General features: G+C 31.9%; 1 protein-coding gene across 1 annotated transcript in view; it reads right to left on the bottom strand.

Moving 5' to 3' along the window:
* The window catches only part of LOC148235940 (E3 ubiquitin-protein ligase AMFR-like), a 57,749-nt gene extending 30,536 nt beyond the window's left edge, over positions 1-27,213 (bottom strand). Inside the window, exon 1 of the mRNA XM_088184909.1 lies at positions 26,910-27,213. Within this exon, the coding sequence (XP_088041035.1) occupies positions 26,910-27,155 (246 nt within the window). The 5' untranslated portion in view covers positions 27,156-27,213. The remainder of the gene's footprint in view (positions 1-26,909) is intronic.
* Positions 27,214-27,833: the final 620 nt, after the last annotated feature.

The raw sequence follows: 27,833 nt of genomic DNA, 5'->3' as shown, positions 1-27,833 counted from the left end.
TAAAAATGGCGACATTAATGTGTTGACGAAAATATGATCCTTCTCAATGGAAGCTGTCAGGCTGTCACATGATGTTATTAGTAGAGCGAAAAGTTTTATAAAGCATATTTTCATTATATACATTTTCTTATGCCTTTGTATTTCTAATTAATTATAACTTGAAGACTGATATAATCAACATAATTTATTCTGGATTATTCTGCGGGTTTATAATATTGCAAGTATTAGTACCAATTTCAATTCGTTGAGAAGATTATTTTTTAGTAGATTAGTGCTTTAATTCCGAACATTCACAATATCGGCTCTCCTGCAAGATGGAATATTTTAAATCCTGAATTTTATAGTAAAATAATCTGTGATGTAATACAAATGGGATTTAATTTAATTAGTTTCATATAATTATATTTAGAACAACATCTAAAGACTAGTGGCGCGTCGTGACTTTAAAACAGGGGACTAGGTATGAAAAAATGATGATTTGAGATTTACATTAATTATAATATATATTATAAATCTCTATTACAACCATACATTTATTTATTTTGAATCTTTCGTAGTAATTTGTCAGACATATGCAAGTCCAATGCGTTACAACGGGGTAAATCTGTACTATCTGTACCAAAAGTCAATCAGACATAATGAATATATACAAGTCTAAAGTCATAAAGAAAAATTGTGAAAAACTATTGGAACAAACATTAACTTATAAATAGTAGGATTAAATTAACTGATAATGGTACGATTGAATAAATTGAAACTAATTACGTGAATTTTTAAAATCATGCGAGGGCAATCTTTCTATTACAGTGAATGTGTATTTTTCAGTGAAGTTATATTTTCACTAGTAAAGTCTAAATACATTTTCACCAGTAGATATACATATATTTATATTAGCGCAAATATAATTAAACTAATACACGCTAGTGAAATTATATGCTGCTCTTAAATGTCTATGAAATTTAATTTGACAGTTGCGAAACGTCAATTTGCTGTTCAAACTAACACCTTACCCAATGAAAGTTCTAAAATTAATTATAGTTTTAGAACTTTCATTAGGTCAAGTCTAAAATACAATTTAACCCAACTCTTCTCTCAGGGAAAAATAAGCGGAAGAAGTACAGTGCTTCTAAAAGCTTATCAAAATATATTCAAACCGAATTATGGTCAATAGTAGGGCGTAAAATCAATTATCACTTCTCAGAAGTCAAAAATTCACGTCAAAAGCAATAAAATCGTGTCGGCGCGTGCGTTCCCACTGCAACGGTGCCGACACGATTTTATTGCTTTTGACGTGAATTTTTGACTTCTGAGAAGTAATACTTGTTTTTTGTGCTCTCATATTGGTCAAAATTCGATTTAGTTGTGCTTCTCTTAAGAAGTACACACAGACGTCGCATCTCGCATATTGCTCCATAGTTAGTCTGCACTTCGATATTACACTATGTTTTAAAAAATGATAACTATCCTCACCGATATTACTACGGACTTCTGATATAAGAGTGTTAGTTAAAGTATATTTAAACGGAATTTTGGTCAATAGGAGAGCGCAAATTGATCGAAAAGCTACCTAATTTTCAAGGGTTTGCAAAATAATTTAAGTAACGTATCTAAGAGTCTAAATCTAATTTTTCTATACACCTAAATATCCTCACATTAAAAAATATGTACATAAGCATAGGCTTATACGTTGGTATTACATTAATGATACATTTGTTTTTAATATCTGTAATTCGTCCTTTTTTCTTACTTTTCGGTGTATTTACCATTTTTTCCATGAATAGCTTATAAATCACTATCTGGCGAAATGTCTTTATTTGAAGGGAAAAGCCGTAGCATCAATTGTTCGTCTAATAAAATAAATTCTCTTAGGGAGCGTCTAGGAAAAAAGTTGTTAAATCACTATAAAATCACTTAAGAATTTATATTTTATCTTCATGAAACATTTCTATCGATAATGTAAAATTTATTTCACTTAACTTTTTTATTAAACAGATAATAGTTACAAAAAAAATATCCACTGGAGTGAGAACTAATATTTTTATTTTTATTAGAGACAAAAAAAATATTTGTCAGTATTTGAGACTTAAGATTTTTCCGCGACAAAATCCCTATTTGACGTGGCCTACATATGAATGCTGCATAAACTTGTTTTAAAGTAGTACAACATTGGTCTGATGATACATAAAAAAGTAGTGAAATAATATCCAATTTATAATAACAAAATTTAATAAAATTTAAATACACTCTACGAAATGGAAAGAATACGAATAAGGTTACGTGATATTAAGCTTTAAAAAAAATTTAAGACATGGAAAAATCACTATTTTACGTGCTCTTGGAAAATTCTTCCACCGTACCCCGTATTATGTACACACTAAAATATTTCCAATTTCCGGCGTTAATCTTTTAAAACTCTACGCGCCGACATAACGTAGGATTTGGGTTACGTTAATCTCGCGGAGGGATCGTTTAGGATTTGGTATATACACAACCCCCGCAGATTTGGCAGTTAAAGGATTAGGTTCGAGAGATTTTCGTCGAGATTAACTCTCTACGGTGACCAATTTCGTGAACGTTTATTTTTATAAAATACAATTATGCATTAATCAAAGTATATTTCCGTCGCGATCGTTATCGGCGAAGCACTCGATTGTGTATGTCGAAACACGATTGACATGAAACGCGTTAATACAGTTCGCACGTTTCCGTTAACGTTAGTACGATTAATGATCCACGGTATTAACATAATCAGCGCGTATTAGATTTTTTACGTGGCGAAATGAATAAATTTTCATTGCCAAATTAGCATATAAAGCCGTTTTAAATGTCACTTTCGCACGGGCGAAAGTGGCAAGTCATTCACCAAGTTAAAGGGGTTAACGTTTATTATTTGTATCATACGTGGTGATCCATTTAGTAAGATATTAACTTGCAGCTCGCTGCTATTAGTTTGTTTATTCTATTAATATTAAATTTATATATCTTCACAAAATGAGCTCAAGGGATTTATGTCTCACCCCCTTCTTCACGAACATGTTTTCACGATATTATTGTTTATTACAAATCGTGACTTGACAAGTTTCCTCAATGTGTCATTACGGTCATTATACAATTATGTTGCACACCTAAAATAGATGAGCACTATCCCACATAATTTTTTCCAGCTCCTCATAGCTATCGCCGAAAACATCATTGGGCTTGGTGAGAAGCTGGATGGCTCGTGCAATAGGAGCGCTTTGAAGCGCTGACATCCTGGCCGCGACGAGTAAGAATAAGGGACGTGATCGCGACTCTAAAGCTATAAAACTCGCAATTGAACGTCACTGAGCATTGACGGGTTTCTAACCCATTGGTGTGTGTGTGTGTAGACACTAAGAGGCAGGTGGAAACTAGTGAGAATTTTATTAGATTATATGCGACAGACTATGATGAGCGATATGTTATTTCCGAGCAGTGGTGGAGTAACTAGCGCAAAGATGATGTCGGCGGAATATCCTCAGAAGTATTGCAGGTGGCATGGCAGTGACCACGACAGTATGTTGTTCCGGAGTCTGTCCGGTTACTGGTTGAATTGTGTAACGGGAATTTCGTGGCCTTACGGTCCTATTTGTCTTCCGTTGATTGTTTCCCGGGACCGTTTCGTAACAAAGAAATATTCATTCAATGCACCGGAGAATCCTCGAGTGTTATTTATGGGGAAACCCTTTAGTTCTAGTTGTAACGAGGGCTTAGTCCAATTTATGCTTATTGATGAATGATTATTTTTGGTCACAGATTTTAACGCGAGTTTCAATTATAAGATTCCCCACAAACGTGGAGGTTTGAGTGGCCCCCCTAAAAAAATACATTCTATTTCTGTTATATGGCAATACAATTCATAAAAAAGTTCCTAGTTGATCACATAGAAATAATTTAAAAACTCACATCATTCATTTTAACGGGTAGATTTCCCCCTTGATCTGGTACGATGACCAGGGCACGTAACTTTATTGTGGGATCGCGTGACATTACAGTTTACATGGCGCACACACGGAATTATCGAATCAATAGATTTTTAGCTGAAAATAAACAACGTAGCGTACTTCATGTCGACGATTAGATGCTGTCAATTAGTGTGATGTGCGTTGTTTGCTTGTATATGATTGCGTAATAGCATACGCGTTTAACGTTTAACCATCTCGCAGATGTTATCCTATGACACAGGATAACATCTCTTATCAAATATAAAAAAATATATTAGCAAGCAACAGGACGAATTAGGTTTAATAAATGTCGAAAAAAATAATCTATTGAACAGTTTGCTCGTAAAAATAACTATTATTTGTACCTTCACGAAAACTTATCACTGTGTAATTATCACTTAAAAGACAATAATTAAACATTTAAAAAGACATTTGCGTGCTAATGGGATACCATAAGTAAAAGTCTCACAGCTGCATTTGTAGAAATGCTATTATAATATAATAAATAATGCAATAATGAGATTGTGAAAAACTCTTTAACGCGGCACGCAAATAGAACTTCAACACACGACACCCATAATTAGCAAATTAGGTATAAGAAAAAGATCTAACTGATTGATTATTATCGAAGGCATAAGAAAAGAGTTACATAATTTTTATTTCAATCATTGATTCCGCAACGGCAAACCAAACTATTATAAATGCTTCGTCGATTGCGATTGGAACACAAAATGCCCTCTATATACAATGTTCCAATTTTTCACTCAGCACTGTTATATAACAAAGCGTTTATCAAAACGTAAGTATGTATTCGCAATCTGACTTTTTGCTCTAAAACACAATGCAACGCCACACTTACGAAGCACCTATTGAGTTTTTGACGTTACACATTTCTGAGGCAACAGTAAAAAAAACTATCAAAAATGATGAGTCACTTTGCTTTGCATATAAAGCAAATAAGGCGATGAAATAATAATTTGCTGTGTTAAAGGACAATTAAATAGTGAGGGTGCTATCTAAAATATATATTCATCAGTAACTATGCACAGCAGTGCAACGTTAGGTGACGGAGTAGCATATAATAATATTCCCTATAGGGATATACTCAGCAAAAGTGTTTTTCAATCGCCTGGATAATGAAAGGATGTAAATAAATCGATAAAAAATTAAGCTTTGCAATTGACCCAAATGATAGATTTACATGATTATTTGAAATTTTATTCATGTGAGATTTAGAGCAGTTTGTATCGGTGTCCAATTTCTATGTCAGTTACTCGTTTCCGCAAATTTGAGCGTTACCAACACTGTTGAAATGCGATGTGTATTTTCCGGGCAGTTTAACGCGAATCGTATTCCATATCGCTTATGTAAAACGTTGCATCTACACATTTCCAAGTAAGTCATGAGTTTTTTCATTTCACAAGAAAATATATTGTCTGTTATCATCACACAGCAACTTTAGATAGATAAACACCATGTATTGGACTAATTATAGAGCGATCTTGCACGGTATGGAATGCCATGGCATATCAAAGCAGGTTTTGCCGACTGGCACGTGATAAAACAAATTATCTTGTTCCAGTTACGGTCAAGTAACAACACCTTATTTATTATTAACATTGACAATGGGTCGAGTTTTTTAATAATGGCAGGCAAGGTGAAGATGGCGGATCAAGTTCGATACGCAATGTAATGATACATAATAACGCAAAGCCTCGAAGTTTCCAAAGGTCGAGATCGAGTTTGGGTTTGGAAAATTGCGCGCGTGACCCAAAGATAAGCGGAAAATCCGACGGAAGTTTCGACACCTTTAGCGTGGGATCGATTTACGATTTGACGGGTCTTTTATGGTTTGAATTATAATATGTACCACGTGTTATGTGAATGGGTGAGAATATTTTTGATATGTTTTTTTGTGTACACAATTTTCTGTGTTGATAATTGTAACAAGAAAGATAAAACACATTTTCCGCAGTAATTGTGATTTAGATATGGTTTCATATTGTTCTGAATTTTATGATTTTAAAATAATTTTATGTATAATATAATATATACATATGTTGTATTATATATGTTTATTCATAATTTCATGCACTAGCTCCTACTTATTTTCCATTGGTATGTATGGCGACATACTATTTAGATGATGTAACTTTAGTAATGCAAAGCTCCCCAGTACAAAGGGGTTTAATCTTAACTTTAACTATAGGCTAAACTTAAGGTGTACAATGTCGAGAATTTAATTGAAATGATTGATAAGGATGTAAAATACATTAAATTTACAAACTCTGACGGATGAAGTTACTAGATACCTTAAGCTACATTTCTTTAATTATCTTTAACTTGATGTTTCGCTCAACTTTACTGTCTATTAATGTAAAACCTTTTATAATATCACAAGGCATGCCAATTACTGCGAATGTCATATTCAACCTTGCTTCATCAATGACATACTCCCGCATGCTAGGAACATACACAATTAGTTATTTTAATTTTGTATGAGAGAAAATCTCTGTCAATCAGAAGAAAACTATATATTCTATGTATATGTATACACAAAGTTTCATTCACCTATACTGGCTTATTTTTTTGCTGAAACGAGAACTTTTCTCGTTACAAAATCTTTTGTTCGTGTTTTTTTAATATTAACTTGGAACAATCGGGAACGTTTATCTTCCGCTTTCGCTGTTAATTTATGTTTTTAATTTCTAAACTGCCAAAGTCGTCGTCCCCTCGTCCGCCATTTTAAAACATTTAGTCTACATATAAAACATTTTTACAGGAAAGACAGCTTTCAATACTACTAGTGTTGAAATTACATTATAAATATGAATCTTAATAAAATCGAAAAAGTAAAAAAGCTGAAATGACATCCTTGATGCTGAACAAAAAAATTTGGCTTACCCTCAAAAAAATCTATTCCGAAAATATTCCATTTATTATGAACAATAATATCAATTAAATGGCCATGACCGTATTTTTCAGTGAAGTTATATTTTCACTAGTGAAGTCCAAAAACATTTTCACCAGTAGATACATATTTCTACTAGCGAAAATAAAATTTAACTACTAGGCGTCTCTGAAATGTCTATGAAACTCTATTTGACAGTACTCTGTTCAAACCCATACCTAACAAAATTAAAGTTCTATAACTAATTATAATTTTAGACAGCAGACAGACGTCGCATCTCGCAAATTTAAAAATATGATAGCTATCCTTACCGATATTACTACGGACTTTTGATATGAGAGTATTGGTTAAAGTGTATTCAAACCGAATTTTGCTCAATAGGAGGGCCAAAAAACAATTATCACTTCTCAGAAGTCAAAAATTCACGTCAAACGTGAATTTGTGAAACGGGAACGCTCGGTAACGAGCGTTAAGGAATTAGGTCAAAAAAAATCATGTCGAAAAATCGAAATATTAAAAAAAAACAATCACTGAGTGGCCAACTTTTGCCTCCCTTTAAAAAGTTTAAACGACGTTTTGAACACGCCGCGATTATTGACAGCTGTCTGTTTTACAGTGCTGCCAACATATGAAACTCGAATTTCATCACCCTGGCAATTCTACGCGATTGCTGATAATTCACATATACTTAACTAGTACAATTAGGTTTAACACCAGTAACAATAAATACGCAAGGAATAAGTTGTAACATATTAATCAACGGACAATAATAATAAAAAAATCGTCACGGTGTGGACTAAGGGTGGCTTATCAATAGGTACTATTCCCTTATAGTAAATTCCTATATTATGCAAAATAAATTGGCGAAAGATAAACCAAGGAGATGTTTGAAAACGTAATTTAAAATCATATCTTCATATGAAAGATTGCTTCGAGAAATATCATACGAGGGACAAATATAACCGAACTTATATAAATATGTAAATATTTTTAATATACATATATAAATATATTTAATGTTTAAGATATGAAAGTAATTAAAAAAAACAAACGGAACGGGTACAGGGTTTACCCTAAATAAATAATATATGTATAAATAATATGTAAGAAGGTTAATTTTTTTGATTAAATAAATTGGACCGCCGTGAATTTATTAAGAAAAAGCTTTTTGTCCTGTAAATGTTAATACAACCTATACGAAGGGTGGTTAACAGAATACCTAATTATTTGAGGTTTTTTGTTAAAAATAAATAGTGTTTTTTAGTTGCATCGTATTTATATTTGTATCAAGTGGAAAAATGACTTCGCGGTATAAAAATAATATATAAATAATACACACTACGACGTAGCTTTGTGGACACCATAATAAACTTTTAGTTAATGATGAAGCATTTCTGTGCTAAATATATTATTCAGCGAAAAGGCTCGTAGGTGTATGTTTGTTTGAGATTGTATTATTATATAGATCTGCGAGTATAGATGCACGTCTGATGCTTTGACGACGACGTAGGATGTAATGAGAAAGTCTTTGGATATGGCACAATTCTGTGCTTTAGTCGTTTGATGTATGTAATATAACTCTCTGAATTTCTTGACGTCAGGAAAGCAATCAAATCCCAGTTTTTTCATAAAAAAAATTTAAAGAAAAAACATTAGAATCTTTGAAAGTAGCAATTACTATCAAGTGATCATTATCGAAACCAATTGATAATTACCAAAAAAATAATACTCGTATTGCTAGGCACTACACTAGAGCTGAGTAAATAAAATGTGATAAGTCACTTCCCATATGCCACGTTTGTTTAGCCAATTGTATCATTTGGATGGTAACGCAATATATAATAATCGATTTCTTGTATTGCCTTACGAACATGGCCAGACTGATTTCCGCTGGCTGATGAGATTGTCGTAACACATCTTAAAATAAAAAAATTGAATTGAATGGCTAGGGTACTACGTGTTTTCATTCTAGTCATTCTGGCGGAACGATTTTTTCAGCTGAAGACGAAAATAATTCAGAAGCTTGTAATAGCATTTATTATTGGACGTGACACTTGGCCGGGGTCTATGACAAAAACGATCCGTTTGCCAACGGCGTTTGATAGCTAAAATAAAATTTAAGGACATATCGGGCCAATATGCAGTAAAGTTGAGTTTGTCTCTAATGGGCACGATTGATGTATTGTATTGGATGCGCAGAAGTTATTTAAAATACGTGATTCGTTTGAGGAAATTCAAAAAAATAATTACTATATCTCACGTCACTAGAATAAATAGTAATATTTACTCTAAAGTGGCGAGGATATGTGAAGTTGATATTGTTTTTGGTTTGCCTTGAAATGCTGGACGTACATATATAAAATAACCTTTTAAAATAAATAATGTACAAACATATGTATATTTTTGTCATTACACAATTAAATACACATCATTCAATTAACAATAAACTGGGAAGTTTACGTGAAAAACAATTTATATGATGGTGTTAAAAATATTAGTAATAAACGGTAAATATAAAGCGTAGTAAATATTTGTTTTAGTGAAGGTATATTTTCCAGGGCTGCTCAAATCTGATTCAAGAGCTTCCATAAACGCTGACTTATTAGAAGCAATTATTTTTCAAGACCTAATTTAATTTAAATCACGAATGGTACAGATTAAATTTGGTATTATTACCATGCAAACATGCCTTTTCCCCTGCGAGTATAATTATTAATTTTAATTTTTTTTAATACATTGTTTTATTTCAGTGAACATCACGCCTTCCACTTTTTATCCAAAACACACAAACGCTTTACTCACACAATCGTATTGTAGGAGTTGACAACCAGTTACTTTGATATTACATATATTTTATTTTGTGCGTAATAGACCAAAATATTTATTTTTATAGCCGGACGCGCATATATCGCTTCTCTCTCGTATACATCAGTATAGATGCATTCACAAAATTCATACAATGCATCATACTCATCGAAGTATGCCGATACGCGGCATTTTCCAGATAATAACGTTATTGCGGCGCAGGTAGAAACAAAAACAACACACAATCATATTTTTATTCTTGTGACTCAGCTCTAGCACGCGCGAATGTATGTGTATAAAAATTGGAAGGCATGGCGTTCTAAATCGGAGTCGGTGAAATTTTAAACGGCTCCACAGCCACATTTCACTAGTACATATATACTTGTGTATATAATTTAATTTACTAGGCCAGTTAAAATGTATAATACAATTGATTTATAATTTCACTGGTGAATATCAGTGAAACCGTATTTATTCACTGCGCGACTGATTAGGAACATTTTGAACAGGAGATGTGTCGCCCTACGACTATATTTTTGAAATATAATTTAACTGATTAACGTCCATCTGTTGTAACCCAAACCCAAACCCAACTTGACCTAATGAAAGTTCTAAAACTAACTATAATTTTTTGACGTTTCGCAACGGTTAATTTGAGTTTCAGCGATAGTTTAGAGCAGCGTATAATTTCGCTAGTGATGTGATTCAGTTAGTGGAACTATATTTATACAGAAGACTCCCCAATAACACGGTAAAAATGTGTGAGCGAGCTAAAGGGAGCATATCTCATCACACGCGCCTGATTCGTACATACGTATTTCAAAAAATTGCGAGTATTTTCTAGTCCCCTAACTATATGCATCCAAATTGCACGTTCCCAATATACCGTGTTATTGGGGGGTCTACTGTACTAGTGAAAATATAGCCTCACTGAAAAATACACATTCACTGTAACATACATAAATTGATTCTCTTATACAATAAAAAATGTGCATATAATGAAATTCATAGTCCGTAGTAGTGGGTTTATTCTGATAGTTTTGTGTTATATAATATATTATTTATATCGTCTATGCTAAGGTGAGTCGAATGGAAATCTTAAAATTGCGAAACAAGTACTCAAAGGGTGTAAAAATCAAACCATAGCTTTTTGAACAGTTAAATTCAGCAATGAATAATTGAAGAATGAATTTCCAAAACAGTTCTGTGACAGGCGTATTTTTTACATATAATAATTTAATATACGTATTAAATAAATCCGATTACTATTATTCTTTTCAAACTATTAAATCAAAATTAGGAAATCATAGAAAATACATTAAACCTTATAGGTTACGTAAATAAAAGCAAAGCATTGACAGCTTAAAATTTTCTCATAAAATTTTAATTTATTGGATTAAAAAACACGTTTCTGTTACAAAAACACTCTTCTACGCAATAAAGTGTAACGTTTTCAACACGTGTGCCCCCATCTCATTAATAAATTCAACCAACGGATCAATTGCATAATTTTAATCGTTTTTTTTTCTTATAAAACTAATTTACGACAATTCAAACTAACGGCGCAATTACGGGCATTTGCACGTCGAGTGGTACATATTCATACGACGATGACAAATTGATAAATATTGTTCATAATGCGTGACGGTTAAATCCAAGGACGCTAACGTGCGAGAACTTCAATGGGAAATTCACGTAAGTAGTCTATAAAAAATATCGGCGTCGCGTGTACGTATCACAATCGGCCACGTAGAAGAGCACTTCAATAATTCTTCGACATGGTCAATAAAATGCAGCGTGCTTTATACTGTTATAGGAGATTTATTATGTGCTAACTTGAGCACATCAATAACCCTTAATATCCTTTCAAGTACATTATAATTATGTAGTAAATTGAATGGTTATGAGAATGCTTTACTGTTATTTTGTAATTAAGTCGACAACCCTTCGTAAATATATTTTGAGGGAAGAGAAGAAAAGTACAACATACCTTCTGAAGGATCGAATATAAAGTAACGTATTATCCCATAAAAAATATCCACCAGACTTGAAATTGAGTCCTAAGAAAATAGCTTACAGAAACACTTCCACATTTGAAAATAATGAAAAGTCAACACTGAAGTCTGAATTATATTAAAATAAGTCAATAAAATTATAATAAATTGTTTCTTAACGCATTATTTATTTTTAATTTATTACAAAGGTAACTCAAATGAAATTTATTTAACGAAAAAAATGGCAAAGGACATAATTATTATACTAATGTATGTTTTCCAACGCTTAGAAAGTTCATGAATACCTTTAGAAAAATCCTCTAACTGAGTGCGCAGCCACTCGTGCACTCGCCTCTTTGAACGGTCCGAAGATGCGATAATTATTAAGAGCGAGCACGACTGTTCAAGACACTAAAAGTGTAGATCTTGGATCGTAGGAACCGTTGAATGAGCACTATGATGCAGAGGGTTCCATGTTGGAACAAAATACGTGTTTAGTTCATACGATTTTACTGCTAAATGTTACTACTCGGTGAACTTAATATATCTGAAAAGATTCTGATACGGAACATTTTAGTCCACCGGTACACTTTCTGGAGTGACAGACATGCATCACCATACTGAACTTTCATTTATCGATGAATTTTAATAGGTTTCTCGTCACGCCTTTAATTTACTTTAAAAATACGAATTATAGAACGCTCAACCACTTTTCAGACTAAATGCAGTCAATTGAAAAGATAAGAGAGAGATGTTTTTTTTAATTTGTGCTGTCAAACGAGCAACTTTAACCGAGTAAATATTAATTATTTTTTGCATATACATACGTACGTATGTATATTAGCACAAGTGTGCCAGCGAAATGTATACATTTGCTGACACACTTGTATCAACATTTTTTTTAGTTAATTTGAACCACTCCGTACAAATGCGCTCTATAAATATTTTTTCGCTTTTGCAGCGAATCGCATGCACATTGCCACATACGCGAAACGTATAAATATACAAGAAATTCACCGCGATTATGCATTCAAAAAGTATACTGAATGTGTAATACCGTATACTTTGAAGGTGTGCGCGTTAAGGGGACAATAGCAATAATTACTATCGACCGTATGAATAACTTATGTAGCTAGAGTACGAGCCAAGAATAAAGCAATACCTTTTTTATATGTCGTAGCGAGAGTCGACATTAAAGCGAAAGCCACATCTACTCTATATTATATCGTTCCAATATTAACAGAAAAATGCCTAATCTTTTGTTCAACAAGGAGGGACATGTTTAACATTTATATATGATATAAATGTTAAAGTGATAAAAATTTAAATAATATATTTTTAACTTTAGATAGTGTTAATGATGACTCGTCTCATTTACTATTATTATATACATGGGTTTATACAGTCATTCGCTCGTAGTTCGAGCAACAATCGCTGCACAGTTATTTTAAGCCGGTAAAACGAGCCTTTCTTCACAATTTTAATTAACATATATGGCTCTCCATTGTTGTAGGGGACGTGATCATATAGCATTCCGTACTATACGCTCCGTTAGGACACTGATCATATTGATCAATACATGAGTTTATATCATTAGTTAGAATACGGTCTAGCACTTATAAACCAATCCATTAGTTTTACGAAACGGCGGAAAAGTTGTAATGCTTTCATTCGACAAGTGACATTGTGCATCTTATACCGTCGGTCATAAATTTCAAAGGTATTAGCTAAAGGATGTGAATTAATTGCACTTAAATTTAAATAGCTTCCACCATAAATTTGATACTTTACAATATACATTTTACACCTGAGCGTGCAGTCTACCATTACATATGTTGACAGTTGCGAAACGTCCATTTTCTGTTCAAACCAAAACCTAACCTAAACGAATTAACCAAAATCCAAAAAAATATACCGCAAGCTGTACGTGCGAGCAATTTTTATAAGGAGGGGGCGCAGGTGGAGGTATCTTCCCCCCTTACATATGACTAGAAAAATGCATGTCATTTAATGAAATACTATGAATCCTAGTGAAATAGAAATATTATAAAAACGATCACAGACTGAATCATTTTTGCCCCCCCCCCCCCTATGGAAAAAGCTGAAATGATCTTCCTGGGCTATTTTTATAGTGCAAAGTATTGTGTATTATATATTAAAAAAAGTACAGAACATTGAGATATATATGCTTTTATACATGTGTATAAAAGCTAATATCTTCCTCGCTTCCGACAATACATCATGAAGAATTTCAACTTGGACATACGAGAGTTCATCCGTATTCGAAACCAAATGCAGCAACGTCGATCACCGAGATGAAAAATATTGAGAAAACAGCCGCTTCCCTCTTCGCGGCAACTCTGATCCAGTATGGAATTCAGAATTCAACTTGATGTTCGGAGACGATTGGATATTTTAGACGCAGACAATATTTTTTTATATACTGTATGCGGACTAGCTTAAAATTGTTATACAATAATCATTTATAACGAATTATATTCGTATTCTACAAAAAATAAATACACTGACATACAGGTCGGGACAACCTCAAACCTTCCTCGAAACCTTCCACGATAAACATATTAAAAATAAAAAGACTACAGAATATATAAAATAATGAGATAAACTAATATCAAATGAGTAGAAAATTTATTAAAAATGAATAACAAGAATTCCTTGTAAAATTTGAATTGACTCCGAATACAATCGTATTTGTGTAGGAAAATTATGTAATTTACGTTTGTAGATAGCAGTAATAAATTATGAACGACAATAATTGTAAAGTAGATTTTTTAATGAAATTAAAGCGATAAAAATGCGTTGAAATAAGTATTATTTTATTATTTCAACGCATTTGTGGAAGAAGCGAAAATGTAATTAATCAGGGAAAATTTAATAAATTATTTACATTGAAATCCGACTCAGACTTGTCATAATAAATTGTAACAATTAAAAGGATAAATCGCATTATATATTGTTAATTATATCCTTAACGACGCTTTTACAACAGTAAAATAATACCTATACTAATGCACGCAGTAAAATTTCAATTAGAGCGCGATAAAAACAAACAGAAGCAATTTGCTAAACGACACAAAAAATTAAATCGGTCGTTAACTCGTTACAAAACATAATCGTCCAAATTATGTTTAAGTTGACTTCCGCGAGTTTTTCATAGGGCGTAAAAAGCGCGCAAACTATCAAATTACATTCGTAAATATTCCATTTGACGACTGGTCGCGACCGATAAATACTTCAAATGTCATTTTAATGTGTAATGTGAAAAGGAAAAAATTGAATTGACCAATGTTTGGTAAATGTAGGAAGTAATTAGTTGAACGTTGCGAAAAACAAGATTGCCAACAGTCTTAAAAACAGCCAAAAGTACGTTGTTCATTCAAATATATTTCTTAAATAAACTTCTTCATTACGTTAATTTTTCAATATATTAACACGAACATAATTTTCCGGTTGTTGTTATAAATATTAATACTGGCATTGCCATTGGCAACGATATAGTAATTGCATCAAATAGCAATATATCATAACTGAATGTGTACTACGAATCGAATTTATAATTTCATCATTTCAATTACTATCAATATAACATAACGGTATATCAGACGTGTGCCCGTTTCGTTTTATTAAAAAAAGCATTTGCAATAAGAAACTAAAGTAAAAGCTCGTTGTAAAGTTTATGCAATGTGAAAAAATGTCAAAACTGACGCACATATATTATTCACACACAATTGTAATACAACTAAATTAATCAACAATATTTTATCATTGTGAAATAAATTATAATTATTTCAATAACGCGTTAAAAAAGTTATACTAGTAATTTGAAATATATGGATAAAAAACGGTAATATACAATAGTATATTAGCTGTTATATAATTCATTTCGACACGAAACTTTTCTGAACTACCCTTATTTTAACAAAAACAAAATAAATCGATATAACAACAAGTGGAGTCACATAAACATTAACTGCTAGATTAGTTTTGACATTTTTTTCTTTAGATACGTCTGCGTTTAAAGTAACGTACAACTTGAAAATATATTTTATGGAGCATGCTCAATGCTACGTTTAATCAGATATATTATATTTCGCATATTTTCATATTGTGACATGTACAGCATTACATATCATTGTAAAAAATATCTAAACGTGATCAGCACTTGACAGTTTTTCGCCGAAATTTGATAGTGTGTTAATTAGAGCAAGTATTTTATTTTTAGCTTAAACCTTTTAAGAGCCACATTGTATGTATTTCATTAATCCCAAATTAACCCCGTGCCCAGATGACTTTCCCTAAATTACCTCGGTTAACGAGGTTATTATGCAATATCCATTAAAAACATTCGCAAAATATAATTACCGCGTCGATTAGTTACCGGTCATTAATTAGTTTATTTCTTAAAATATAAGTACTAATTCAATTATGATTCTTTTATCTCGGTCGCATTACATAATCGTTATAGAATTAACTATCTATTTGTGATTTACACCCGTACTGTCATATTTCTCTAAATAGGTAATTATCGTTATATTTTAAACTTTACATTTTAAACATTCACGGTTAAGTAACTTCACTAATATATGTGTACATTCTAGTGACGTCTTTATTATCATCATAATATTAGTTCATTAGTAATAAAATAAACAATACTAAGAAAATAGCAAATAAATTCTTATCATATTTTATGTACTCAAACATATTGATATATTATTCTTTCCTAATATAATGAGACATGGTCACTCGAATTTCTAGTCTTCTATGTTTAATGGTTTTCCTTTACCTTCTGTTGTTTTTATTCTCTAATATACGACCTAGATATAAAACGTATAAATCGCTTATTTATTCATTGCTCTGATATATATTATTTAGTATACCGTATAATTAAGAAGGCAAGTCTGGCCTGGGGTTATCGCATAATTACAAAATGACATAATATCATCTAATACGGTTTTGTGAGGTCATACGCTATCCAATATGCTAGGTACTGCCTTTCCTGATGTAGGTCACGGGCAATAAACCTACTCGAGGATTCTATCGATGGTACATAGAGCTGTCTATACACCACCGTTCTATATTTTCCTTGACTTTCATATTTTTTTTATTTTTTTCACGGTCAAACATATCGCACAGAACGTGCTATGCTCCGAGTCTTGCGGCAGTTTAATCGATGCACACATGCTTGAAGCAGTGGTGTGCCGTCATTATACTAGTCCCTTAAAATCCTTTACTTAAAATTGAAAAATAACAACAATACAACTACCATTAATTCAAGACGTTGTTCATATTGTTCGTTCGGATTTGCGAAGCTCTTGGCACAGGTCAGATTTGCAGGGACTAGCTTCTTAGCTTCGTTCGAAGCTCTGTCGAGACGTGACCGTAATGCCACGAGCTTCCTATGAAGCTCTTACAAAAACTAACATTTATGCTTTGAAATAATATTACAAGAGCAGTCTATGGAGAAACGTTTAAAATTATTACCACTCTTATAGCATTCATAAAATAGCTAAAATTATATGTCAACTTTGCAACGTCGCCAGGGCTGTCATATGCAACTTGTGCCTTTGTAATTTTTAATAACAATGACAAAATATTTTTTAATTTACGGAATTTTTAATAGAAATATTTTGATTTGTGTCTTTCAAATAAAAATATGAAATATTTTTTTTTGTTAAAAGAACACATATTTACAAAAAACTTCTTGAATATAAATAACGAAACGATTCCTTCAGCATAAATCACAGCGAAGCGCAAGCAAACAAATAACGAATGGAATGTTGCACTATCAATCAATTGTTCGACAATTCATTCAGAAGTATAAGTTTTGAAGACAAACAAGATCTTATTAAGAATGGTAGGCCTACTCTGGATAATTCTGTTTAATGAAAAATAATACACGAAAAAGTTTTACTTTAAAAATACAAAATCGAACAATTTTTTTCGATACAGTAATTAAGAAATTTCTTAAAAAAAGCGAAAGAAGGATTGCCCTCCCATATTTCATTTAATTTTGCGGTTAATTAAATTTTTATTGCTTTTTTAATTTTAATTTAATATATAAATATTCAATGTAAATATGAAATCCATCATATCTTATTAACTAACTGATTTTTTTTATATATATACATATGTATATATATTTTTTCCATACCTTGTCCCCTATTTTAAAAGTCACGGAACGCCACTGTCTTGTAACTTATTCATAATCTAAATTTATATAGAATACTAACTTTATTGAATATATTATGATGTTGAATATAATATAAGACCGTACGACTATATTATTACAGGTTAGGGTGAAATGTCACGGCTGCCTAGATATATTACGTGCGTTTGTACCTACAATGTCGTCGATTTAATATAAAGGTTATAAATAAAAATCCAAATGTACCTTTAAATTTAAATTAATAAGTGTCATGTGCATTTTTGGGGTAGATTCACGAGGATGATTTTTGTCCACGAGAAAGCCGGACATATGTGTCGCTTGGGCGACTCTAAGCCTGCAAAGCGGCTGACTTTGGTTGACCTCCGAACGTTCCTATAAAAGAATGCCCACTAACATGAGAAAAATTGTCATAGAAGTGTATTGAAAGACTGGCAAACAATATGTTTATTTATAACACCTCTAAGGATATCCGTTAAAAGTAAAATAATCGAAAATCGGCGGACTTGCCAAATGGGGTAGATTTTCCCTTCTGTCCGCACGTGGTTGTTCAAAGTTGCTGATTATTAAACATTTGAAAAGGACTCTGTTTGGCACTCAATTTCACAACTTTACTCCTATAACTTTATTGATTATTGGTAATTAATTCTGATCTAGATAGGACAGCAAATTGAAAAGTTGAAGGTTCATGTTAGATTCGAACATATGACATAAAATATATAAGCGAACGCTTTCTAATGTATTGAAAGTATTCAGTTTCCTTAAAGTCATGTATTGTTACTTTTTATTATTGTGCAATTGCAATGCATACATATCAGTATGCTACAGGTATCGGTGCAGATATGAATTGGGGTTTGTTATAGGTCAAAGTTCACGAATGAAATATGCCACACAGTGCAGCAAATGCTGCGAAGCATACCATATAGATTTTTCCTTCTATACAAAATTATTTTTATTGTCACTTATTGAACTAAAAGATTTATCTTGTCGGTTAGCAAGATAAATCAAACGCGGAATTAAAATGAAGTATTTATGTACTACCAATAAGACACACCTTATTATGTATTTTTATTAATGTAAGAAATTTAAAAACACTTCAGGCATGAATCAGTTACTTCCGTCGTAATATTAAATGAAGGTTGGAATTTAAAATTGAAAAATAAAACTCATTTCAACAACTTTTGAGATTTTTCCGCTCAAGATTTACTTGACATTCACGATAACAAGCAGACTGTATGAAACTTTTCTTTGATTGCATAGAAAATATTGTGAAAAAATGGCACTGCAAATAAAAACAATCTGACGCTTTCTATTCCTTATCTAGTAACATGCAGCGTATTTTTTTTTATAAATAACAATTTCCATCACGTATGTTAAATTTATATTAGCAAGATAATTATTAACCTCTCGTTTCTCATGCAACGAAAAAACTTCTCAGGATCAGTATTTCAGTATGTATAGCAATAAATCGTATTATAAAATTTATTCTATATACCAGCGATGGTTGTTCAAAGTTTCCATGCAAGGAAAACCGGAAAATTTACCTTATTAGAATACAGTCCTAGCGCGTTCTCGGAATGATTGCCTTCCACAAACAATTCATAGAACAAACGTTACTTCCGCCTAAAATTTGATTCATTAGTTCGTTACCTATTTGGCTTGTCCGCAATTCAAATTACACTTACAAACGAATTAACCTTGAATAATAATCATTATATATGTATTTATACATATACATATAGATAAAAAAAAGTATGATTTATGTTAATTAAATAAGTGGTTTAATTACACGCGATCTATAAATATAATACATAGAGAGTGTTTATATTATAGTTAATCGTTACAGTGACACGATTGTATATTTAACAAATGTAATTGTACAAGAGTACAAATATTGCAATGCATATCGCACAAATCGATAGTGGTTACATGTATAATTCCGCTAACGGCTTATTGCCGAAAATAACTGGAAATATTTTTGGTGTAACGAGTTCAGTGGTAATTTGGAACGAGTTCTGCTGTTAATGTTGTTGTTGTTGTTTTTTTATTTTGTTTTCAAACTTCCAATTGGAATTCCGTTAGTTTGGCATGTCTCGGAGAAGAACTTGCCAACTACAGAATAAACCTACATACAGTCTGAATATGTATAATATACCGTAATGTAAATCTTACAATAATTTAAATATTTTTAGAATGAATATGAATTATATTTAAAGATGAACTTGTACACCTTCAAACAAAGCTCAACAACTATGGTAAATAGAATTCGACTTGAATGTGTAAAAATATCAAATATTATTATGTATATTTTTGTGTCACTAATCGCAAAAATAAAGACCTTGCACGGTTACAACAATTTACTTCAGCAACGTTTTAAATTGTGCAACGAACAAGGCCGCGCTGCAGGAAAATGTTCATTCGATCTTTTCAACCGGAAAAATTTTCTCCAATCAAATATTACACAATAAGCTAGATATCGCAAAGTGATTTTTTTATTTTCGTATCATTAATGTGTTTTAAAAAGATAAAAAACAGAATCAATAGTTTTTTGAGAAAATATGAATATAAAAAATTTACAAGTGATCTGTTAGTATTTATTTACGTGCCACAGTTAATCGTACGCGTGCCTAGTACACATTTGATCAATGTTTTAATGTATTTTTTGCAATATTACAATAATTTATTTCATCAAATATTTACACATACTTTAATCACGTAAGAACGTCACTCTCCGTAACAAATACTTTTAGGAAAAAAATAATATAGTATTCCGGTATTCACATACATTTTTCAATATTTTAAAATTGATTGAATTTAAAAAGTGATATTTCAGTACTAATAATTTTATCTATTTCCTGTGGCAATACCAATACCATTTTTTGTTTTCATATTATTAATTATTTTTAATAATCTGAAATACCAATATATAATATTACAAGAACGGAGGATTACTTCGTATTTTCAACATCGAATAGTAGAAATGCTAATCGCAGAATACTATTTGCCAGCACGAGTAACATAAAAAAAGTAGTCAATCAGTTACGCGAAACCCTTTAAAGATCAGTGAGCTAACAGGGGCGTAGCTATGGATTATTAGAGCCGTCCGGAACTTTGCCCCCTCCCTATCCATTCAATTATCTAATACAAAATTTGACCTTCCATAAATCTGTAACTTAAAGCATGTGGCAGGCGGTCCCTTTTGACCCCCCCCCCCCCGATATGTCACATACCCTTCACATATTATATACATATAAAAGTTCATTATATGCATTTTAGCATGTGCTCAACTCTAACAAACAATCGGGAGGATTTTCAGCATTTGTTTATTGTTTTTACATATTCAACTTTGCTCTTAGGTATCCGTGAATATATATTTTTAGTGCATTCAGTTTAAGAACCACATTACAAAAACTGTCCTTCCATCGCGAAAATGCTGACCCCAAGCAAGTGCCGCCCGGGGAGGTCCGCCCTTTAGCTACGCCACTGAGTGAGCATTATCCATGTAAACACCGCATACTGATAAGATAAGCTTTGTATGAATGTGTTGCGTGTAATCTAAAAGTAAATAGCAACATTTTTTGTAGAGCTGTCAAATGAAGGTATGATAGAATGATTTATGAGATTAATAATAAATCATCTCGCCTTCAAGGAAATAATAAGCAAATCCATACACAAAGAATGGAATAGTGAAATTATTCAGATTACTTGCTATTTTGAAAATGTAGATTTTCATATCATGCATATAAGAAAAATGCGATTGTCTCGAATAATCCTATCATAAAGGTCGGAGAATCGTGGTAAAGTATTCCCAAATAGAGTAATAATGAAAATCTCGACTCACTAAAACTTCACAAAACATTGCTGTAATATATTATATTTTTCGTACACATTATGTTGAAGAGCCTGAAGTATTGGCACAGACACTTCTTAAACTTCGCTCCAGCAATGAAGCACGCATCCAATTTTCGAACAATGTAAATATGTTATCTATTCGATGTCGCGAGATGCAAAAGTTTATAAAATTGCACACGAGAAAGCGGCAAAAATGCTGAAATCTTCCAGAACAAGGATTTTCCACTATCATAGAATAATAATAAAAAAATGAAACAGCTATTATAAAAGCCTCGATTTTGATGTAGAAATAAACGTTGTAACGTAATGTATGTATTGTACATATTGATCTAAAACTCAATTATACCGCAGTTAGTTAATACTTAGTACTTAGACGTATACAAAATTCTGTACATTTTGAAGAGCATCTAATTGAAGTTTCTTGAATGCGGTTTTATTAGGTTACGGCTAACTTGATGCGGCTTTTCAACTTGAAAAGGACCCTTCTGGACTACACTAATGATTTTATTTATATACCTATATACATACGTATGTATTATATTGTAGATATTTTCTAATGTTTGTGTATTTTTAAATAATTATTTATATAAACAACTCGTCTAGGGGGAACATAATTGTAAAAAAAACTCTATTTTGATTTAAAAAAAAAAAATCTCCCCTAACGTAATAAAAATACAGTTATATTTCATGTGAGAAAAATATTGCTATTCAACAAAAAAAATTGCAGATTAGGTTTTGAATAAACTAAAAATAATTTAGAATATGTTTAACTAAATATAGAAAGTAAAATATGTATCTTCTATAAAAACTAATTCAGCAAATCGGCACTAATATGAGTTAAATATTATACAAAAATGAATTATAAAAAAATGGCAATATGATTTTAAAAAAAGTATTTCTAGTCAAATTAAGGTGGTTTAATTTATTATTATTTAGTTACATCGAATTAGAATTTCGTATACGTAGTTGTAAAGAAATACATACAAGTGTAAAAAACGGTGGTATGATTCAACCGGTGACGACGGTTATTAAATATCATAATACCATTACTTAAATAATTTAAGTGAAATTGCCAAGAGATAATATCGGAAATAATTTTTAATTTGGTTCTCAATAAACATGATTGATAGAAAATATTTTCATGAAAATTTTATTGGATTTTGCGCAAATAGTGTCATTGAAAAGTGTTTAAAAGCATTTAGCATTGTCTAGCTCAACTGTGTCGCGAAAAGATCTAGTTTTAGAAGGTCGCGAAAATATTTTTCAATGCGATTTTTATTTGTATAAAAAATAGTTCTTTTTTCAATTGTAGAATACGTATTTACAAATTCAACCAACTAAATTATATTAAACAATCCATCCAACTACTAAGTTACTACGAAAAATCTCACTAAATGACCGACTTAAACTTTTTTTAAATAAAATTAATGAAATATCAAAAAAATAACATGCGTTACAAATACGTTTTTGAGCTTTCATTAAAAATGTCAATTAATTCTAAGATATATTTTAAATTAACGTTTAGAATTTTTTAAAGAAAATAAATGTCTATCGGTAAAACATTAAAAAAAAATAACGATTTGTTTCAAATTTTTCTACATTTATAGCGAATAAATTTGAAATGTTACAAACTTCTGTATTTGTATTTTTAAAAAACAAAACTAAATAATTTATTATTGTGGAAGAGGGGCAACATTTAAAGATAAAGCAATGTGGGTCGCGACAGATTGTTGTTCGAAAATTTGGGTTACGGTACTAAAAAGTTTTGGAGTCACTGCTCCAAGAATAGTAAAAAAATACTTGTATGAATGACAAAAAACTTATTATATTATATCTGAAATATTTTTAAGCTGCAGTATTTATTTCAAATTAATGCAAATATGTAGAAGTTCTCTAACACATTTAGTGACTTTCAAAAGCTATTTCTAGAAAAATATTTTTTTTCAATCCAGCGATTAATTATTTTTCTGATTATATCGCACAAATTCAAACATAACATACAATAAATCCAGAAACATTGTTGCAAAAAAAATCGTGAAATTGTCGTGAAAATGATAAAAATAACATTTACAGTTGAAATCTTTGTTAGTCTCAGCCCTTTTGAATATGTTATGCCTACACTCATAGATAGTACTACTATTTCTCTGATTTATTTGGGACATACCCAGCAATTTTTTATTAGCGTTATAGCCAAGGTCTTTGGATTATCCTAAGTCTGAATTTCCTGAGCCTTCTTCTACCGTTGGCGTATAAAAAGTACGAGTATGCGCATATTTATTGCTTAAAATGAAAAAAGAACGGAATAAAAGAGTGTTTCACTGGTCTTTCGAAGTCCCGGTAAAAAGGCTTCCCCGCGAGGGCTAAGGTTGCACGCATGCAAAAAGCTATTTCATAAAAGCTATATTATATTTTTACTCCATAAAGCCATATTACAGTTTTAATGTAATTTTTGTATGCATTTTTATATATTAATATTTAAGAGCAAACAATAATTTATTTGTAACGCTCTTCGGGAGGGTATTTTTTTTGATAATTTGATAATATTTCCTTACTAGCTTTTATATATCCATTTAAGCGCTAGCGACTCACCGGAGAGTCACTTGTTGATTATTTTTTAACAAATTAATTTTTTAAACAAGTTTACGAATTACTTCAATTTTTTTAATTATTGAAGATTATTGTACTAGCTTCATTTATCAGTAAACCGATTATTTAATATTTATTTTTAAAAAGAGATACTAACGCGTGAAAAGAAATAACAGGTGACTTACTAAAAAGTCGCTGAGGTTTGAAGGGTTAAGCATATCAAGTGCACGTGAACGGTTCTCCTTAATTCACATCCTTATTCGCAGGGATTTTTTTGTCATGAAACCGGTGGAGCGGCGTTCCGACACTATTTTTACGATATTTTAAATGTTTCAAAAGCAATTGTTACTGAATACATGTGTGTACCGATCGAAAATCAGTAGAACATTTTATTTCTTTATTTTTACAAAAATGTGACGTAATTATTTTATTTTTTATATTTTTTAATGTAAAAGTTTAACCCCAAGTATAAAAATGAAAGGAAATTCCAGTTATTTCTCACTAAAATTAAAAAAGATCAAAACAGTAACAGAAACGACGACAGAAAATATGAAAATATTGGTGCAAGTTGATGATTATCTTGGAGTAAGGTCGAACTTAAAATGATTAGCCTGATTAAACCGGATTAGCCGGGAAAAAACGATTTTTGAAAATCGAATGAAGCATATCTAAACCAAATTTTGACCAATAGGAGAGCGCAAAAAACAATTATCCCTTCTCAGAAGTCAAAAATCCACGTCAAAAGCAATAAAATCGTGGCGGCAATTTTCTACTTACCAAAATTTGGTTTAAATATACTTTGACCAATACTCTTATATCAGCAGTATGTTGTAATAATGGTAAGGATAGCTATCATATTTTCAAAACTTGGTGTAATATCTAAGTTCAGACAAACTATGGAGCAATATGCGAGATGCGACGTTTGTCCGTACTTCATCAGCTTATTTCTCCCTGAGAGTTGAGTTGGATAAGTTTGTATTTTAGACTTGACCTGATGAAAGTTCTAAAATAGTAATTAGTTTTAGAAATTTCACAAGGTCAAGTTGGGTTTGGTTAATTCGTCTAGGTTAGGTTTGGGTTTGAACAGCAAATTTACGTTTCGCAACTGGCAAATTGAGTTTCAAAGACATTTTCACTAGCGTCTATCAATATTTTATAGAAATTAATATCTACTGGTGAAAATGTATTTAGATTCCACCAGTGAAAATATAAATTCTCTGTAAAATACAATCATTTATACATGGCAAGTTATTAAATAATGATAAGTATATAATAGTATACACTACTACGTATGGAAAAGTTTAAAGCATATAATATTACTAGAACCTACCAGATAATTTTTTTTATTGGTAAACATATATATCTACCCGTGAAAATGTATTCTGATATGATTTCACTGAAATGACATATTGTTAAAAATATTTTCGGGGTAGATTCAAGACTGTTTTTGTAGATTTTCTTTGAGGGATAAACCGAGAATTTCTGCTTTTTCCATGGAGAGGGGAACAAAAGTTGTCCAGTAAGTGATCGTTTCACAACCTTTAAGTATCTGTCAAAAAACACTTTCACAGGTAACAGACATTATCTTAAAACAAATTTAATCAACGTACAATAAAACACAAATAATAACGAAATATTGCATTTATTAATGCACCGATTTGTGTTTTTTAAATTTTATGTATAAAAAGGTTGGCAACTTAGGAGTGAGAAAGTTGAATTGATAAAAAAAAATTGAATTCGGCAGATTTTCGAAAAGGGGTGAGGTAGTCCAAAAAATCTTTAGGCGGCCTTAGTCGTGCTGGTTGAAAGAAAAATTCAGTTATACGATCGGACCCTCCTATGTTAAGCCTGAGCCTCCATGCAGTCAGAATACATAAGGTGAACAGACTAGTCCTAGTCGTTGATCTTCAGAAAAGTTTGAGATTTTACTGAAAAACTATTTTGTCGTCAACCCAAGCTTTCATGTGACACAAGACCTTCTAGCATGAAATGGAAGTCAAATTAAGGATGAAGAGAGATTCGGGCGAACTAATTATAATAACCAATAAAAATGTATCCGCTACAGTTAGAAATTTGAATGTTAGACCAATCGTATATGATGTAGGAAAATCAAAAACAGCCGTACGACGAATTCTACTGATAATCTCAATATGAGGTAAATTTGTACAAAAGTCGTCTCCAAAATCAAACATTTTGGTACTATTGAACACTCCGAAGAAATGTGTTAATTTCCATTACCTTTCCATACACGAAAAATATATACTATTAAAAGCTGGTTAATAATAAATGAATTAAAATCTAAATATTATTTAATGGCAACACTGATGTAGATATTTCAGGTTCGATCGATTCCCATTCGGTTCTCATTCATGAAATTTGAATAAATTATTTGAATGTAGTATTTAAAAAAAAAAATATATTTAATTTGAATATTTTCACCTAGCAACATCGAGACGTTCTAATAATGCTGAATTAAAGTCGATAGGGGCATGGCCGCTTTTTATTTGCTCTGTATTTTTTATATATATTTTTGGCCGAAAGTGGATCGATCGGCGACGTAATTCGCCGGTTGTCAAACGATAAAAAATGAGTCAAAACAACAGCGGAAAACTCACCCAGATGCAAGCTGGCTCTAATAACATGTAGGCGGTCATCTCGGCCAGACGGGCGGCGAGGGGGCGCGTGTCTGGCTGAGGGGGCGACTCCGCCCCTGCGCTCGGCCCTCCGGGGGCTGAGCGCCACTTGGGATCGGCGGTCGTCTTAACCGCATGGTACACCGACATAGACACGAAAGTGACGCTTAGAGCCAAATAGGCTTTTAGATTGGGCAGAGGCACGCGCTCCGTCAGCGAACCCGGCATGGCGCCGCCGCTACGACGCAACGGTCGACACTCTCTCACTGGTGGCTCGTAAGCGACTGACACCACTGCTTGCGCATTTCGCGTACTAGCCGAGTTGCGAACCCGCATTCTTAATTACGTATTTCGCCGCTAGGAGGATCGTATTTCTCTAACAATAACTAAATTATTTGACATATGAACGACTTTAATCACACTTGCATCATCTTTCTGACGTGTCGCTTTATTACAGATGTTTTTTAATTATTACCATGTTTTGTTTCAAAAATTGCCTTCCAATTACTCAAACTTACTTACATAAACTTCCAATGAAACATTTTTATAAATTGTTATGAAAATATCATCCATAAATAGACTTTTTGGTACATTCCTGTTATCAAGCCTGCCGAGAGGGGAGGGGGGAGAACGTGACAAATTCCTGAGGCCTGAAATCATAGCAAGAAAATATTCATAAAAAAGTAAAAACCAACCTCAAATAACAAAGCTGAACTAAAATAGTTGTTTGAGATGTATGTACTGAAGTATTTCAGATATAAGTTCCTTTAGCCCTTTTTTATACATACAAGAAATAAATGGATCGGAACATTGCCTTCAAAAGCACCCACTTTCTAGGAAGTATTTCGACAATAAACTTTATTATTCAAAGAGACAGATTGTATTTTTATGACTCGGCTCCGTTTG

The sequence above is a fragment of the Plectrocnemia conspersa genome, unplaced genomic scaffold, assembly GCF_051122295.1.
Source record: "Plectrocnemia conspersa isolate PC_06_02 unplaced genomic scaffold, ASM5112229v1 ptg000004l, whole genome shotgun sequence".
NCBI classification, from domain to species: domain Eukaryota; kingdom Metazoa; phylum Arthropoda; class Insecta; order Trichoptera; family Polycentropodidae; genus Plectrocnemia; species Plectrocnemia conspersa.
The sequence above is the reverse complement of the archived record's forward strand: the minus strand, read 5'-3'. Positions and strand labels throughout refer to the sequence as shown.